Source organism: Ammodytes marinus (assembly GCF_949987685.1).
Source record: "Ammodytes marinus genome assembly, chromosome: 15".
NCBI lineage: Eukaryota > Metazoa > Chordata > Actinopteri > Uranoscopiformes > Ammodytidae > Ammodytes > Ammodytes marinus.
In genome coordinates this window covers 16,444,059-16,463,321 of record NC_137219.1, presented here as the reverse complement: position 1 = coordinate 16,463,321, position 19,263 = coordinate 16,444,059, and the positions used below count along the sequence as shown (strand labels likewise).

The 19,263-nt window shown below is 41.5% G+C and overlaps 1 protein-coding gene across 1 annotated transcript in view; it reads left to right on the top strand.

The window, feature by feature from the left end:
• Positions 1 to 3,780: 3,780 nt before the first annotated feature.
• The window catches only part of LOC307261971 (ryanodine receptor 3), a gene marked incomplete at its 5' end in the record, with an annotated part of 110,426 nt that continues 94,943 nt past the window's right edge, over positions 3,781 to 19,263 (top strand). Inside the window, one exon of the mRNA XM_080042704.1 lies at positions 3,781 to 3,828. Within this exon, the coding sequence (XP_079898830.1) occupies positions 3,781 to 3,828 (48 nt within the window). The remainder of the gene's footprint in view (positions 3,829 to 19,263) is intronic.

The window sequence follows — 19,263 nt, the reverse complement described above, 5'->3', positions numbered from 1 at the left end:
CTCTACACTGCAGCCAGCCAGTGCTCACCGCTGCTTCACTAGGCTCTTCCACTGTGACTGACGGGACTCGTGACCAATAGGAAAGCTCAGCGCCAGCTCGGTGTTCTTTCATTGGTTCTTTAGCATTTGCCCACGTCCCGCAGTTTGAGTCAGTGCAGCTGCAGCTCGCAAGTAGGCCGTGTGTGAAGGTTTTTTTTGGGGCGAACGGGGGGCTGAAATGAACTTCATTAACTTGTCATATCGATTTCCAGTGTTGCCCAGGTTTACGTGAGCGCTTTGTTGTACACGCGGGGAGATAAGCGAGTGCGAAAGTACCTGCTCAGTGAAGGCCCGAGGTGTCGCCATTTCTTACGAAACAGAGACACCTAGCGGCTAACGCGTGCATATTCGTCAGAATTGTTGGAGAACCTCCAAGACACTGTTTTATTAAAATAAATGGCCTGTCAATCAACAAGACGTGATAAACTATAAGGTTTATAAGTTTAATTAATTAATTTATCTGAGTTAGGTCAGTAAAAATATATGTAGGCCTACAAAGTTTACACAGCTATTTATATTCTCATCAGCATCTTTAAAACAGTTTGGCCTACAATAATTGGTTGAATCTACCTCTCTGGTGGTTACCCTCACATTTACCTGAGATTAAGTCACCTTGGCTTCTGATTGGTCAAATGAGTGACATGTGAGTGGGGAACGAGGAAGTGTTGTTGTGAAGTCGTTTGAGTGAAAAGAAGAGTGAAGTGTGTAAAGTTATCTGTCACCATCCTGCTGATTCTTAAAGTTATCGAAGCTTGGTGGCGGTGAATGAGGATGTGTTTAAAGCCTGGGTAAGACGTAATATTTTGACTTGTTAAAACACTTTAAAGTGACATTTTAATCTGCTAAATTAATACACAGTTGGTTACTTTTTTTGTCATCTCTAAATCTGCTTAGAAGACTACTCAAATATTCACAGAAGACTATTTTTCTATGCAGGTAATGTGGGCCAGTATCGGCTTCTGCTACACTGTCATTGTTCCAGTAGATCTGTAGGCTACGTGTTTTCTTATAGCCTACATTTATCTCCGGCATACACGTTATGTTTACAGTCCAATTATATATACATTTCAGGAAGAGTTTTTTTTTGTGAATGCTTTATTGGAAATGGCATTATTTACATTCTGTAGCAGTCATACTAACTTTGATGAAAGAAATAAAATGTGTTGGAGAAAAAAGAAAGCATGTAGCCTACAATAACACACACACACACACACACACACACACACACACACACACACACACACACACACACACACACACACACACACACACACACAGCATAGTCAGATATAGGCATACACAGGTAGGCTATAGGCTACATGAATGAAATATTTATAGATAAAACAGAGACAAACTATTTGGTGGAAAGGGTTATATCAGGGAGTTGGAATAATAAACTTACCCTAAAGTTCAAGTCATATATCACAACATAGCATAGGCTATATTACATATTGGAGATATAGTAAATTAGGCTATTACTCAGTTGCTTAATAATAAAGTCCTCCACCACTGGCTGAAGAATTGCTCCGTTATTTCTAAGTCTGAAGTTGTTAAGCATATGATGTGAATACTCTTCAGATCGGCACTTTTGTTTTCCAGTTTCTCAATAATTTACTTCCTTCTTCTTTTAACAGTTTTTTTATAACCAGGTCACAGATCCATAGTCATCAGACCAGATCTGTAGATCTCCTTCACCGTCAGTTTTACAGAACAAATCTTGGACAGTTTTCAATTAGGGATAGAGGTCCAGTCATTTGGAACAGTTGTCCTGTTACTCTACGTAAACACTCATCTTTAGTTACTTTCAAAAAACATCTTAAAATGTACCTAATTTTAAAAGCTTACGATAATGTGTTAAACTGAATGTATGTTATATTGTCTTTTTGCTTGTTAGTTACATCTTTACATTGCTTTTTTACATGTACTTAGATGTATTTTCATTTTTGTAACGTGACTTTGTAGTTTTATCTCTTTAATTTAATTTTTGTTTGTCTTTTATTTTTGTTTGTCTTTTATTTTTTTTTTATTTTTACTTCATTTCTTTATTGTATTTTAATGTCAGGTGGACATCCTTCATAAGCCCTTCTGGGTTTCTTTTGTCCCACCCGTGCATTTATGTATGTCTATGCGCATCTTCTTGCCATTTTTTTTATCTTGTTTATTTGCACAAATAAACTAAACTAAGAATTAAATATCTATATGGGAATATTAAGAGGTTACATTGGCTAAGTGTTTTCATTAGCCTGCTTGTCTTGGCCAGTTAAGAAATACAGAAAGGAAAGGTAATTTGTAAACAGACAGGTAGTAAGAAATAATTTAATTGAAAAGAAGTAGTATGGAGTCTGAAAGGAAGATCAAGCGACACAAGGAGGCTACATTTCGGAAGAGAATTTGCTGTCATGAGGGAAAGTGTTAAGTCACAGCTTTAACACTAGAGGGCGGCATCGCAGCACGGTAGGGAAGAGCGTGTTATAATCATAGATAGTTATAATATACATTTATTGTAAATATGAGAAAGATTCTTTACGACCATGCTGATTTGACTGTGATTCATTCGACTGTGGGCAACCAATGACGAGAATGATCACTACTACCACTAGCGCCAAGGAAGATAAATAAATGAAATGAAATAACAATGCAGTCTTTTTTTAATGAGTTTAATCTTATTTATTGTAAATAATTCAATATTCTAATAATCCAGTCATAATGTTTTAAATTGTTTAACACGTGTGTGAATTAGAATATCAGTTTTGCAGGCTGGGCTGATTACTCGGCTAGGCTATATCCTTTTTATTTAGATTTCCCTGTATTATGTGACTGTTGTATGGAGATGCATTACGATTAGGTTTATAAGTTAAAAAGAAGTATTATGAAAATGTAGATTTGCGATGGTATTGTGGGAAAAAAAGACTGTCTGTTTTTCCCACTTCTTTCAGTGGTAGGCTGCACGGTCTTTTATGTATTGCTAAACATAGTGTAATGCTTAGCTTTGGCCAGTATTAAAACATTAAACAAACCAACAACAGCCTGTGAAATAACACTTTGGTTTAACTTTACAGTGGATGCTGGTCAGGTCTTCCCATACAACAGAGTAGTAGCAGCCTGTGTGTAAGTCTTTCTTTATAGGTCCATGGTGTTGTAAGTGCAGTGTGGCGCTGACCGTGGTGCTGAATCTATAGCCTAGTACCGAACAGCAGCTACGTACCATGGATTCATTTGACTGCACACCGCCGGTTTCCTTTAACGTGTTAGCTCGTTTTTTGTGAACCCTTTAGCTAGGGGGCCAGCGCGGGAAAAAGGAAAACTAATGACACACCCGTTACATAGTCATAGTGCTAACTGTACCGCGTTTTATAACCGCACGTTTAAATATTCGCGCTTCCACACGGTTGTATTAATAAGAGCTGACGGTGACGTCGAAGATAAAGACCCCGCCACCGCCGTCGTACCTCGGCTACACGACGTGGCTCCTCCGCCGGCACACACATACACATACACACACCTACACACACACACACGGTCCGTTCCCCCAGTCAGTCGCTCCAGCCCGCCGATGCTGACACGCTCCTCCTCCGGGCGGCGAGCGGGGCTTGAGCACAGCCTGGGTTTGAGTGACACATGCTGCGGTACTAGTCGAACCCCCGCTGTATGGCCGCGGATTAGCTAATATATGCTAATAATATCGATAGGGGAGAGGAGCCAGCGGAGGCTTCCCGAGTCCGAACAGGCTCCTTTGCAGCCATGGCTGAGGGTGGAGAAGGAGAGGATGAGATCCAGTTCCTCAGGACTGTAAGTACAATTTTTTCCCCTGCCGCTTGCACTTGACGCGCTACATATAATCTGGTGCCTGTAGAAATATGTGTAGTTCTCTCTCTCAAATCCTCCCCTTGATGGTAACCTACCATTGTGTGTGGGATTGGGACTGTGGATTTCCCATCGCTCGGTTTGCTTCGCAGATGTGATTTCAACCCCACACAGCCTTTGATAACCCTCTGCATTCTTGCAGGTCTTTATGGGCTGGTGAGAGTGCCCTATTGTTTTGCGCATCGCTCACACTGACAGCTCTATTGTCTTTCCTGCAGTCTCCGTCTCAAGAAGTTGACAGCACAATTTCCCGTGACATGTCAAACTTACATTATGCACCTCGCTGCACCCTCGTAGTAATTATTGTCTTGTCAATTTACAATCTGAAGGAGGTTGACAGTGATTTAACTCAGTAACTAACACAACTAAAAAGCTTGTTCTCACAGTATCACTGAAAACAATATCTCAGTGGAAAAAATGGAGTTGTGAACCACTAGTGTGCATGCTGTATAATTTATGCAAACGTGCTAGCCTGGCAGAAAAGGCTGCCTGTGCAGACAGTCACCCCAGGATTCCTGTGCAGCAGCAAATGTTAAGGCAAATGTACAAAGGCCATTTTCTCTGGAATAATTACACTACTTTATTTTCAGCCCAGCTAGATTACAAATCTCGCTTGTTGGATAAAGCCACAGTAGACAGACTGTATATTGTATGCTCGTAAAAAAAGAGGCTATAATTCAAGATTAAAACGTGGTGTAAACTACATGCTCTTCTTGGCTCCGGTGCTACACTACATTGAAGATATTGGCCACTGATTAAAGGTGCATCTTTCTTAGCTCTGGAACGGAGTGTGTGAGAATGTCTGGCAGTGGTTGCACAGAGGGAAGGGGGAGTGGGGGGGTACACTTTCAGCTGTTGACAAAGATAGATGATGACACAATCTGCTCGTCCGTGGTCAAATGCATTGAGAGGGCACATCATGTGTGAAAATACACAGTCGTCTAGGAGAGATGAAGGGGCAGAGAGCTGGCTGTCTTCCAGATAGCCCCCCGAGACAGTGGGAGGAGGTGTTCGGTTGCACATATCACTGGCGCTACTGCTTGTGGTTTACCTTTATTAAGCTGCTCACAGAAGCGCAACATGCTGTACTTTGAGGTAAATGGAGCGGGGATGTTCCTTTTTCTATGTAATAACTGTAATAACCCAGTCATTTTATATTGAACATTTTCATTAATATCCATTCATTTAGACTTGATTGAGACGTTTCAAAACACTTTGTTTTTTTTACAAAGCAATCTTTGCAATCTCCTACTAAACAACCATATTTTACCCAACAAATAACAGTGTGGACATGTCACAGCTTCATTACACCACCTTTAGGTATCAGCGAGGCATACACAGCATACAGTGGACTCATCACTTAGTCAGTGTTTCTGCACTAAAGGGCTTACCTATCCCAAGTGATCTTAAAAAATGCCCCTGGATTTTGCTCAGAAGCTGATACCTCCTCCCTATTGGTCCTGTCAGCCCCCCCAACCTTTTAACCACAGCACATAGAGGTCACCACATCAGCATGCCTGCCACTCTCAAGAAGAGCTGACATTTCAACACAGTTTCTCCTCTTTCTTGGGCTCAGATTTAAATGCCACCAATCTCCACAGTGAGGATTGTTTTAGTGACAAGCTCCGTAAGAGTTGTGGATTCAGTGTTTTTTGTTGTTGTTGTTTTTGTTGCTTGCTTCGCTTGGCTGTTCTGGTCTCATTTGTTGGATTGAAAATTTCTTCCCCCAGATGTAACCATGGGAGAAGAAATGAGATGACATTGACTAATAGGGAAGCGCTGTGGCTTTAAAAAGGGCTCAGCAGCTTGTTGCATCCCTCCACACTAGGAAGCAGCTCACTGGAATGGGGGGGGGGGGGGGGGCAGTAAGCTAGCTCGCTGTTCATGAGTGTAAAAGTGTTTGTGTGTGTGTGGAATGCAAATGCGGATCCGTGGCTGTGTGGTGCAGTCAGGCTGCGCCAGACGTGCCACGGCAGAGCACAGTGCAGAAATTATTCATCGGTCTAGGCAAGGCACAGCCGAACGCCTCAGTGCAGGGGAACAGATCACATACACACACGAGTATGTAGCCTACATTGCATACACATACATAGACAAACATTTATCTAGGGTACACGGCTTGAGTCAGTTCCGCAGAAACAAATGCTCAATTGCCTATTCAAAGGCATGTATGCACGCACACACACACACACACACACACACGCACACACACACACACACACACATTGGCTCAGAACTTGCTTCTACAACTGTAGCACTATAGGTGGTTAATACGGTCTGTGAGGATGCTGCAATAGAGGCAATATTTCTTGCTGGCAACCAAATGTTGAAGTCAAGGAGCTTGATAAAGCAGTTCACAAACTTCTTTTTCTCTAACAACCCAAAGTAATTTCCCTGGAGTGGTAGCAGAAATTACCCCTGCTGGACCGCTGCTGCTGCTGCTGCTGCCTATAAACCCAACTCAGTGGGAGGAAAAAGGAAGAGGAAGAGAGGGCATGAGCGAGGATATCTCCGCCATGGGTAATTTGATGTTACAGGAAGAGGAACGGTGCTGATTGTAAGCCAGGGAAGCTTCCTACCAAACTGCCGTTTAATGTCATAGGGGGCAAAGGGGGCTGCGCAAAGAGTTGAATACGTCTGTATATCCTCCTCCCAAGATCTTCATTTTTTCTCTGTATATTAAGATGTATCCTCACATGCACCAGCTCAAGCATCACTGGCCTCACTATACGCCGTGTGTGGTGAATAAAATATCAGCTAAGGTTTACATAGCTCATGCTTCTCATTATGTAAGAAGAGTAGTTTTCCATATGAATCGCTTGCCCACTGAGCGTTGTGTCATCAGAGCAGACAGAGAGCAGAAGAAGAAGTGGAGGGGATCGTAACAGACTTTTTTTTGTTCTTGTCACCCTCTGCTTTTTCAGTTTAAATTTATTTTTTCACGTAACTATCCTGATGGAAATCCACTTATTGGTGAAAACCTGTTCCGGCATGCGTTGTGACTCGTGAGTGGCCATCCACACAGAAGCAGGCGCGCACACAGCCTCTCTGCTGTGAGGATCCCTGCTAGGGGAACCTCAGATTCGGGCGATTCTATTAGCGGTTGGAGTGGGAGTATCGCGACTTTTGAAAAGGCCAGACTAGGGCTTTGACTAATGCGCTGTGGCGGGCGCTTGGCTTGTTGTTAGTGTGAAAGGCACCGGTCTCACTTTGCATCCAAGCGACGGCTATTAATGCGGCAAAACAGAAGCAACGCAAAGGAGCCAAAGTCGGGGAGAGAGGGACAAAAAGGAAGCACACCACCAGAGACAAACAATGAGAGCTTAAAGCATTGATTTGGGCTAAGCCATGTGCCTGTGACGTCGGTGCCAGAGCTTGCTGCCTCTTCCTCACCCACTCAAGTCTTGATGAACGCCCTGATTGGCTTTTCCTTTGTTGCTTTTTCTCTTTTCTTTTAGAACTTTTTCTCTCTTCTCAATTCTCGTATATGTTTGCGTTTCATCCTTTCACTTTTTCATGCTTTTGAATTTCCTTTCTCTCTCTTTCATCTCCTTAACACGCTGGTGTCTGCTGTGCTGTGTGTTCAATTATGTGTTCTCGTCTTGTATTTTAAGTTGGAATATTTAATTTGTTCAAATGATATGCTCCCATATTGTATGGTTTACCTAGCCTGGTCCAACCAGACCATCGTACTTCATTTCATTTGTACAGAAGGTCTGGAAGTGCTGTAATTGGCAAACGTTCACTCACTTGGAGGCGGGTGTCTGTCGAAGTTTAAAACTATTAGATCTGCCCAGTGCCACTCTGGATTAGCCAACCAATCGCATCACGTTTGGTCATCACGTGTGTCATGAGCCGGCTTCTGGCGGTGCGTTTCAGTTGGACAGGGAACTCGGAAATTTCCGACTTCACTACATATTGTAGTCTATGAATCTACCGGTACCTGGCAACGGTAACTTTTTGGAGCCTAACGTTTAGTTATTTGGACGAGAAAGGTTTTAGGCGTCCATACGAGCAGATGCACTGGAACACAGACAGGTCGGAACTCGGAACTACCAAGTCGGAAATCTCCTTCTTCCGAGTATAAAGGAACGCAGCATTCAACTGAAACTGGAGCGTTCTCAGCCACTCGCTCTGTTCGCTGATTGGACGATTGTAGATTCTCCGGAGAATCTGGGAAATGCGCTGTACACCCAGACTGACTACTGAAGGGAAAATTAAATTTGTCCGGAAGTAGGCGGGCGGGCGGAGCCAGGCTATGGTTTACCACCAGTGTCTTACATACCATACACCTGCATTGGACACCATACTATCCTGAAAATGTGATTGTTAGAAAAAAAAATTGTGTAATAGTGCATTGTGGGTGTTTCATTGGTCTTTAGTTGGAGATTTAGCTGGATCTTCCAGAGTTGCAAAGATATGAACAAACCCATAAAGTAAAGAGGTGTACGGCGTGATACTTGATCAATATGGCTAATGTAAATGAAAATGCCAACTGTGTCTAACATGCAGAGACCCGCAGACAGCCAGAGGTTCAGTTGAAGCCCTGAAAGATAAGTTTTACAAGTTGCTGCTGACCTTTCATCACTTGAAGAATTTTCTTTTTGGCCCGTCCTATTTCTAAGTCGTTTTCTGTTTGTCCATGGTCTGTGCGCTCCAATTCAGCGTGAAATGCTTGGTATTAGGCTCCTGCTGTCACTTGCCCTGTTTATAATTATTGGAGATTACCATGAAATTATTCCCACTGATGGGAATTCACTTCCGCACATCAACGCATTCTACTTGACACTAAGGAGGGGGGGCTTTAACGTTATTATCATGAGGTCTGCTGTCATTTCATGGTTGAATTAAAAAAGTAACGGCTAAGTTTCATTAGCTAGGGGAAAGGCATTTTGAGCATAATGGTGCAGATTTTAGCGCCGAGATTTCCTCTGAAATAGCTTTGTGAAGAAGTGATTGCAGAGAAAACCAAGAAAAATCCTTCATTTCATGCGAACTGACGCTGGGAGAAAAATGCCTTTTCTGTTGTCTTTGGCATTGTTTTTACCAATCGGTTACTTTATTTATCTGAAGTGCAGAGACGTTTCTTTCCTAATCTTTATATCGTTTATTTATTTCAGACATATTTTCTCTGACATTCTTTTCACAGAGATACTGCCTGCATTCAAACTACTAAAAATGCAAAGCTAGCACATGTATAAAGCATGGTATTGCTCAGATAAATTCTCTTTTCCTGCACTGCACATAATACAGTACATATATTTCCATGTACAATATGTACTGCAGTATCGATCTCCCTCATATCTCCCATTAGCATCACATCGGACTCGTTCACAATTCTCAATATTGCACTCGACCAGCAGAAAGGTAAGTTAGTGTAAGGTTTCATTTGGATGTGTTGTGCAGCAGGAGGCTATTTCTCCGTGTTGCGTGATGGAAGATGGACAGCTGAGATAGGTCTGTGATGTAGAGGGAATTAAGCCAGCGGGCCTTCCCACAGACAAGCCAGTGTAAAGCTGCTGTAATGAGCTATTGATCGTGCCACCAAATGAAGAAATTTCCTCAGTAATGTCAGTGGCATGCAGAAAGCGGGCCTGATTGATCTGGTGTTTCAAAGCATGAATATTTAACGAGTCAGTTTAGGAAGCTTTCTCCCAAAGAAGACCCTATCATTCCTCGTTAGTAGTTGACCTCCAACAGGTCGTCTGCCATTGATGCTTTCAACCATAGTCCATGAAAGCAATGAACAGATCGAAAATACTCACATATTGATACATCTGTCTATAATTTTTCTGTTAATTGACAGATTAGCAGTTTTGAATGAAAAACAAATGACAAATGCCTAACACAACCTACCAGAGCCCAAAGCCTTTTCTTTAAATGACCCTTTTACTTAACAACTCAATATCTAGAGGTACAAAGTTTCCATATGAAACAAAACTTCACGCAGGAGAAAATGAAGTGTTTTAACTAGAAAACGGATGTCAGCGATTAACTGATTATCCCAAGTATCCAATTTAATACATTTCTTAGTTGGTTCACCCACGACAAAAAGTGTCTGAATAAGGGAATCATGAACAAACACTCAACAAACAATGTTTAACACTTAAAAACACTGAAATCTGGAGGACACTCCTTAAGTCTCTCAACTTTCATGGGAACACTTCATCACGTAGAAAGTTTTCTCTTACACAACATCTATGAATATGCAAAAACTTCTATTGGCCTAAAGTTTTGATATAACCACTAACCAGCATTGGAGGATACCCTTTGAGAAAGATTTTAATGAGTGCTTTGACCCCCCCCCCCCCCCCCTCCCACACACACACTTTTCTAAAACTCGTACAAATCCAAGCTCAATACATTTCCACACTGTCACACTGTATCTCTCTAGTCCTCTTTACCAACCCCATACCAACAAAAGCACCTGTTCTCCACCTTCTTGTCTGCCTTTGTCTACCTACCTGCATTCCCATTACATGTCCACCTGCCAGCCCACTTGTATCTGTATCTGCCTGTCTACAAGTAGCTGGCAGTTAGCCATTTTTTCTTAATAAATCACTGAGAGCTAACTTGCTGACTCAGCTGTCTGTGCTCGGCGCCCAGCAACCGTAACATACCCCTCCATAAAAACTCATGACAGATTAATAAGCATCCGTGTTAGCATCTGCATAGAGAAAGGCTACCTGATTGGACTAACTTACCTGTTCAAATTTGTAGTGTGTGTTTCTAATTACATTCAAATGAATAACATATATTGTATTTGTGCATAACAGGTCATTTTTATTCACACCTGTGCCAAAATAGTCAAATTTACTGGCAGACTAATCTTTCCCTGGCACAGCTTGCTTAATTCAGAGACAAAATTATTTTTCTTTACAAACTTTACAAATAGCACTGATGTAGATGAGTCATAGCCCTTTAGTTTTATTTTCTGTTACTTCTTTTGTAATTCTGCCATCTCTGAGTATCCATGGTTGGCTGCTTTGGACCAAAAATAATGCACGGCAATGAATCCCGCAAGCTGCACTGACTGCATAAAGAAAACATGCAAACATTAGATTGTTGCACATCTTCTGCTGCTTTCGAACAGGCCTGTTCATTTTGTTGGCAATGGTGAATAAATTGGTATGCCATCAGTAGGCTGTGTAATGTCAAACATATGTTGAGCAAAACTAAACCTTTTTTCTTAGAAGACTCTGTTTTAGCCAGTTAACTCTGTGTATCCTGCAGTACATTAGCACTACCCCAGTTTGTTTCAAAGCTTTGGCACTGTTGAGGTTCATTTCCTTTCACCTCCTCCTATGTTGTTAAATTCAAAACTAGCCAATACCTTTAACAGAATAAGGCTAAGAGTACACTCGCCACCACTAGCAACATAGCCCATTGTTAACTGCCGCCTCCTACATAGCTAGTAAGGCCTTCTATGCAACTCTGCATCTGATTCTCTTTGCCTCCGCTTCTTGGCAGTACATTTTGGCTCACACACACAAGGCTGTATTTTGGAATCTGTGGCTATCCATTAGTCACTGGTTGTAGAAAATCTGTGTTCCTCTGTGGGATGTTTCACAGGTGTATTGCTTTCACCTTTTCCCTCTTAAGTAATATTTTCCCCCCTACATTTCTATGTCTCAGAGCAGTTGTGTGCAAGTTCATTTATTAAACCAAGCATTACATTAGCTGTTCTAGTCTCCAAATACCCCATGGTTTATCTGAGTGAGGTCACATCTTTAAATCAAATTACCTACCCTTTCCATTGATATCAAATCTGTGAAGATCCACCTTTTTACCCTTTAATCTGATCTCTAAAAGCCAGGTAAATTAATTGTTGTTGGAGTGAGCTCAGGTTAGCATAAAGACTGGATGCAAGTGGTAAACAGCTACATACTGTCAACATGAAGTGTTAATAATCAAAGTGTTATTGGCACTGGTAGGTTGATTTAAAAGAAATCTTCAGACAAAGCCAGGCAAACGGTTTCCACTCGCATCCGTTTTTTGCGTAAGGCTAAGCTAACCTCCTGCTGTCTATAACTAAACATTTAAAATACATTACTTTGGTGTGGTGTGGATCTTCTTATCAATAGCAAATAATCTTATTTCCCCAAATGACGGACAGTTCCTTTTAAAGTTACTTTTGAAACAGGAACCTGGCTGGTATGGCGGAAAATACATACAAATTGAAAATACAAATGTTCTGAAGGCTTCTTCATATACGTAGAATGGAAATTCAGTAGACTTGCCAGTGTTTTCTCTGTTTTCTCTTTGTTTTCTCAATCATTTGATGATGATTCGCTACACAACAGCATGGGGCACGCTGCATCAATTATATCCTCCAAGGTACAGCTTTCCATGTTTTCATGTTGTAAGGCATGACCCATGGTGATGGATCTCAGATAGTTGGTACCATGTAAGAAATACAAGGGACCGATGCAGTTCGACCCACACCAAGAAGAAGTAACACATATTTTAGTTTCTTTCTAGAGAACATGACAGTATATTTTGCGCTTCTGAAACATTTTCCAAAACATTGCCTTAACTGTGCCCCCGTTACCTAAAAAACAGTGGCAGTGTGTCGAACATTTTGCCATGGATAAAAGTCAATAAAACTCTCACTACTTTTGGCTCTGCTTGTCAATCATTCTCCTCCTGTTAAAAGCAGCTCCCATATCTGCCGCAATTATGCCCAATGTTCTGTCTCCCTACTGTGCCCATAATAGGCCATTTAGAGTGTTTACTGCTGCAGTCTGCTGCTGTTGATGCTCATTTTAAAGGGCAACGTTGAGTGTCTTATTCTGAGTTTTTAAGCCCATCTTGACAGTCTTCTGAAAATATAATGCCGCAAAGTGAGGCGTCTTAATGCCTCCGCTGTTGGGTGGAGTAATTGGGCAATTTGCAGGATCTTCGCACATAGATCCGCCTCTACAAAAATTGCTTTGTCGAGAAAATCCAGAGACGTTCTATCTCTAGGCTGGGGCCGAAGTCTCTGCCTTTTCATTTGATATTGACAACGGTGGCGTTTCCCACCTCATAAAAGATTCATGTCTCTTTAACAACCTCTGCAACGCACCACACCAGCACAGACAAGAAGATATCACCCTCTTTATTGGGCCTAGTTGCTGCAGAGCCAACAATGTGCGTTATAAGGAAATACACCATCCTGCGTTGCCAGCAAGCAGCTTTAGGGATTCATAATAAATAGTCATGCCAACACATACTCTGTAACCTCATCAGTGCCCAACATACTTTTTTCGAGAGCATTCTCTGCTAAAATGGCATGTCTTTTTTGTAGATTCTGTTTCTTTTGGGACTCTGCGGTGCTTCTCTGGTTAGGCAACTTTAGAAGGTAGGTATACCACGGAGGTGAGGGAACAAATAGAGATAGTAGAGCACTTTATCTCTCCAACATTATTTTTTTTCTCAGCCCCCAGTAGCACTCCCTCCCAACTTATGGAAGTGTTTCTTTTGCAGCACAGCTGACGAGCTGACACTTCAAAAGTACCTCACAAAGCTCTTAATGGCTTCTTCCTGAAAATGTATGACAAATCAGTCGGTGCTGCAGGTTGATGTTTGATGAAAAGAGGCTGCCGTCTGACACTGATCCTGGTGAGATGTCAGGTTTTTTTGCACCACAGCTTTTATTTCTTTTCTCACATGCTTTTTCAAGACATGTTGCTCGGGGGGATATGTCCATAAATTTGGCTTAATGTCGCTACGGTACACTACTTCAGCACTCAGTATTTGCTTCCATCTGCCGTCTCTTCTCTTGTGCGTTCCTTTTCTCTGAATCTCAGCTGTGCTTAAGCCTTGAAACCAGAACCCTTCACCTGGGCATTGTCACCAGTCCCTGAACAAATAGAGTTTGACACTGCGGTGTCTCATCTGCAGTTCAGTGTCCGCTCTCTCCTGTGCAGGGGGCACGTTCACAAGCATGTGGATGAGCACTCTGAAGAGTTTTAGTCAGGTCAGGCCTTAAAGGACAATGGATATTTTTATCCCAGAGAAGCTGACACTGCGATCACTGCTATCGCCTTTATAGGGAATAAGTGTAACACTGTTAAACTGTCCACGTTTCTGCAGAACAGGGTAAAAGAACATCATTTTCTAACATTTATTTGTCCAATTTGTGAACAGATAAGCTGGTTCAAATATAAAACTTTGTGTATCTCTGCAAAAGCCGAACTTAAAGCCAGTGTTCCCTTGGAAGCATGGGGATATACGTATATGCTGATTGGCTCACATCTCCATTAACCACCATGGCCTAAATTTGAACATGCTTGCACTTGATGAGTCTTTTTAGAGGTTTGACATTATGGGAAATATGTTTACTTACTTTCTTGCCAAGAGTTACATGAGAAGATGGGACATACTCTCATGTCTGTATGTTAAATATGAAGCTGGAGCCGGCAGATGGTTAGCTTACATGTAGTTAAGCATGATGATTTAGCTTTGGGTAGCTTGAAGGATAAAAACAAATTCCAACATATCTAAAGTTCATTAATGAGATGTTATTTGGTGAGACTCTGGGAACCCAATGGCCTGACAAAGGAATAGTTCTTAAACAAATGAAATGTAATGATTATTAATAAACAAGTTTAAGAGGTGCTTTACAGATTTTCTTTTACCTTTTGGACAAAGCCAGGAAAGAAGTTTACCCCTGCTTTGAGGAATGTTCTTCATTTATTTTCTAACTGAGAGTTAAGCCACAGCTAGCAGCCACTTAGCTTAGCATAAATAAGTGAACCCTGGGAAAACAGCTAGCCTGGCTCTTTCCAAAGGTTAAAGCGGCAACGAGTAACTTTTAAATATCTTTTAAACAGCCTCATGTTTCCTCTCATAATCATAAATTACCTTTAACAGCAAACGAGACCATCAGTGCAAAGAAAGACGTTTTTATATAGTTTTTATTACTGCATTTGATCTGGTCGTACACCCAGTCCGATTTTCGGTTCACGCGTGCATGCTCTATGGTCACATATCCGTATTGGTCACAGATTTCAGTGTGGCGCAGTTACGCGATTTGAGAAGCCTATCCCTCCAGGTGAGGGAAGGGGAGCGGGAGCCTTGTTTGAGACAGTTGTTTGTCGTCATAATGACTGATAACGGGGCTGAACCATAAAAGAAAAAAAAGAAAATGCAATGAAGAAAAGCGAAAAGGGAGAGTGATAGTCGGGCGGGAGGGCGTTGCCAAGCAACGTATACACAATTTCACGCAGCGAACCTAGACTGCAGCATGGACTGCAGTGTTTACTCCTAAATGAATGAGCGGTAGCCTACTAAAACAAAGTTTACTTTGCCTCACCAGCATCATCAGATGACCATTATTCATCTGAAATAGTCATTATTTACAACATAAACACATTACCTCATCGTGATACTAACTAACTGCCATCTCTCGTTCATTCGCTTTGTGTGGGGACACGGACTCGTTCAGCTCCGTGAGAGGTGACAATGCATCAACTCATTGCAATCAGGTGTGTTTAGCACTTACTGGCATTAGTTGATGCTGTGTCACCCATAGACTCACGGAGCCGAAAAGAGTCCGGTGCCCTCACACTTTGCTTTCAACACACGGACACGCACCATATTGCTTCCTGATTATTTGAATCTGCACGCCCTGCACGCTGCCTGCACGAGCTAGAAAACAGCTTCACGACAGCTGGCGTCGTAATAATACTACCGCTTTTGTTCAAAGGTGTCGCCAACGTGCCGACTTACTCGTAGTGGCTTTAACAAAAATCCTTCAAACATCATCGATAAAGTTAAATGGTAAATGGACTCCACTTATATAGTGCTTTTCCCTGGTTTTTCACAGACGGTCGTTATTGTGTTGTACTTATACACGGCTTCGCAGTGTTTACAAAGAACTTAGTATTATTTTTGTTCTTGTGCTTTCCGACGTCTTGACCCCTTCATGTTTATGTTTGACATCTACTGCAACTCGTAGGCAGCTGAGGCTGTTTTGTTTTCTCCTCAAACTAGTAAAAAGTATCGCCTCCTTCTGGTAGGATGTCTCATTGCTGCCCATACAGTCTACGTTGCTGCCACGTAGTGACATTATTTGCATTGCTTCGGGAATCACATTACGCAATACAACGTCTATTAGATCGATAAAAATGTAACTTGATCGACAGAATTCTTAACAATCAATCATCGATTAATCATGCCTATCCCTAGTCTCTACTGTAAGCTTAGCTAAGATAACCATCCCCTGATTTCAACTTCATATTTAATGGGCAGACATCTGCGTGGTATCGATCATCTTTCCCCAAATGTCAAACTATCTGTTGAAAAGATTGGCAGGTATATATTGTGGATGTCGGAATTTTATTTTTTGCTTGATATAAAGCCAAGCACACAATGATTCCTTGTGGATCAGGCTAATTATGTGGCATACAATAATACCTGGGATTATTGTTGCCTTTATTATTCTCATAGTCAGTCATGTACTGTACTACCACTTTCTTGACCTGAAAGCAAAGTGTAATTTTCATCTCTCCACACCACTTGGGTCTTTCTCTATTGCGTCAAACGGATAAAATTCTAAATTCTCGCTTTGCTTCCTGGACGCAGGATGCTTACAAATGCCCCTGTTAGTGCTGCTCTTGCTTAAGACCTCCAAGAAGGCTCTCCCTCCAGAAATAAAATGCATTGCTTTTTATAAAGTCAAGGCAGCCTATTTTCCCTTCTGTGTGTTGTGCCACAAAAAGTCTCAATTCCCTCAGTAGGTGTGGCCACATTATTGAGAAGAAGCAGAGGGAATGAGAAGAAGTTTGTTCCATTTCTTTCTTCCTAGCTATGGTGCTGTTGTCACATATTGCCACCCAGTGAAATCCTGTTGTCGTCTGGTAAAAAATGACAATGCTACCCTGATCATCTACCATGATTTTTTTACTTTTTTTTTTCGTTCAAAAAGTATGTATGTATTGTCGATGGAAGCCTAAAGCGAGAAAGTGATGAAAATGCTTACTTAGCTATTCACATTAAAGTCACCGCCAGGGAGGAGAAACAGTGCTGCAAGGTGCAATGAAACACTTTAGAGCCTCCCTCCACCGCTCCTTAGGCACTGAAGCATGTAGACAGGCGTAATACCTGCAGACCTGGGAGGGGTTTCATCTGCCTGTATGGCTCACTTAGTAACACTAGTTTTAAAAAACTTTTTCCTAAAATGACCTGAAGCAGCACCTCAATTTAAATGGATATATGTCTTGTTTAAAAAAAAAAATATATATTTATGTAAACTACTTTTACATTGCAAAGCTCACATCAGCTACACAAATTCTGAGCCATTTAAGATGCAGCCATCCTTCACCCAGAGTTACTTGCTTCACAGTTATCGCCATACCTGTCCAATCTTGGAGATGGATTGCCTCTGTCCATATGGTCGCTGCCGTTCACAGCTGTATAGTGTAAGTGTATGGTGATTGGGTAATTAGATTGCATACAGTGATTATAGACAGTCCAAGTCTGAAGAGCAATCTGGCTCAAGATGGCTCTTCCTCACACACAAACAACCTGAGACGATCAAAAATGGATGAGACTATTGAACCGCCACATATTAGATTATCTTCCAGTGGTGGTTATTTTATCTTTTCATTTATTCTTAGAAAGTCGACTGTGCATTTGTGGACTTTTCAGCCAATTACCCAATTCAAACCATGCTAAAATAGAGATACAATTTTTCTAGCTATCTTTTTCCATTTGTCCAATTAAATAAAAATAAAATTGATTCACAGGACCTGATATTGTATATTGCAAGTACAGATTTAGAGCACACTGTGTACAAATGGGGAATGTGTTTCATGATTCTCCAAACAACATACTGTACCCAAGCCAGTGCAGTCTACAATGCAGCTGCATGCATTTTGTGCCAGGGACTGGCCACTGACAGCGTTCAATAACAAGCTGTAAAGCCGTCATCCTGAGCACCCTTAGCAAAACCTTTAAAGGAGGAGAAAATTAGAGTGGATGAAGTGATGGTGTCCCCCTGCCCTGGTGATTTTAAAAATAAATGTGTATGTGTGAGTTCCTTGTGCTCTCTTTAGTAGCTCTGTTTGTCTTTCTTTCTTTCTTTCCTTCTTTCTTTCATTCTATCTCTTTCTGTGCTCTGGGGGCAGCATGTTCAGCACTGCCTAGAGATGAGCATTAGCACTCCCATAAATGCAGCAACACTGAGTCATGGGAGCAATGCTTTGCTCCTCTGGTCCAGCTTTTTTTCCCTCGTTCTCTTTCCATCACAGCTGTTGTGACACCACATCTCGAGAAAGTATTACGCATACAGCTCCATGAATCATTCCAACAGTGAATCAGCGGATAGATAGCATGTTCTGGAACAACCATTTATGTCTCACAGTGCTTCATCTGATGCCGGAACACCATTATAAGGCAAGTTGGGGAAAAGGAAATACACCTTCTAATTACTGTCATGCCAAAATTGTCAGTAAAACCATTTGTGAAAATGTAGTGACTCTAGTGATGTGATTTTCATTAACAAATACAGTTTGAGGGACCGGCTATTCATACGTTGTGTTTGTATTCTAAATAGGAAATGTCTTAGCTAGTAAATTAGTTGTCAAGCAACATCTTGCTGCGCTGCCAAAGCTATGAGCTATGTAAACATGAAGTCAGGTTAGCATCACAAGCTGTAGCAACATTTGGGCAACACGTTGAATGCAAGAAATATGAGGTATGATGTTTTGGTTTAGAGAAATTAGAATTAGAATTAAGCATTTTTTAAAGCTGGGGTGGAGGATTTGGGGAGAAAATGGCAGTTGGGATAGAGATTCGAATCCAAATACCTCAACCGCTCCACCTGTTCTCTTTGGTCCCTCCCCTATGGTCCCTCCCTGACATGTTCTACACCAACAAAGTCGTGCCAAAGTGAATGGACAGTCCCAACAGCCAATAAGAACAGAGAATCGGTGCCTCGCTCTGATTGGTCAAAGTGTACAGCTCATGTTAATTTTGACCAATCAGAAATCACATTCCCCAGCTTTAAGTGTCATATTTCCTTTCACTCTAAACTGGTTATACTGTATATGAGCATTAGTTTAGCTCACAAATTGAGTCAAACACATTAAATTCAAAACTTTAATTCACATCAGAACCCAGCAAAATGAGCCAAATTAGCCATATTGCAACATCTACAGAAGCGGAGGTTGTAGTTCACAACCTCTTTAATACTTTCTTTTTCAAAATATTGATTTTTGGAGCTGGGAATTGATACAGATATCACAAATAAATACCACGTTCCACGATACAGTATTGCCCTATCAATATGTTTTACCACAACCCAACATGTATGTTTACACCTAACCTGATCAGGATGCTTCAACAGATGGTTAGGCCAATCACGTCTCAATG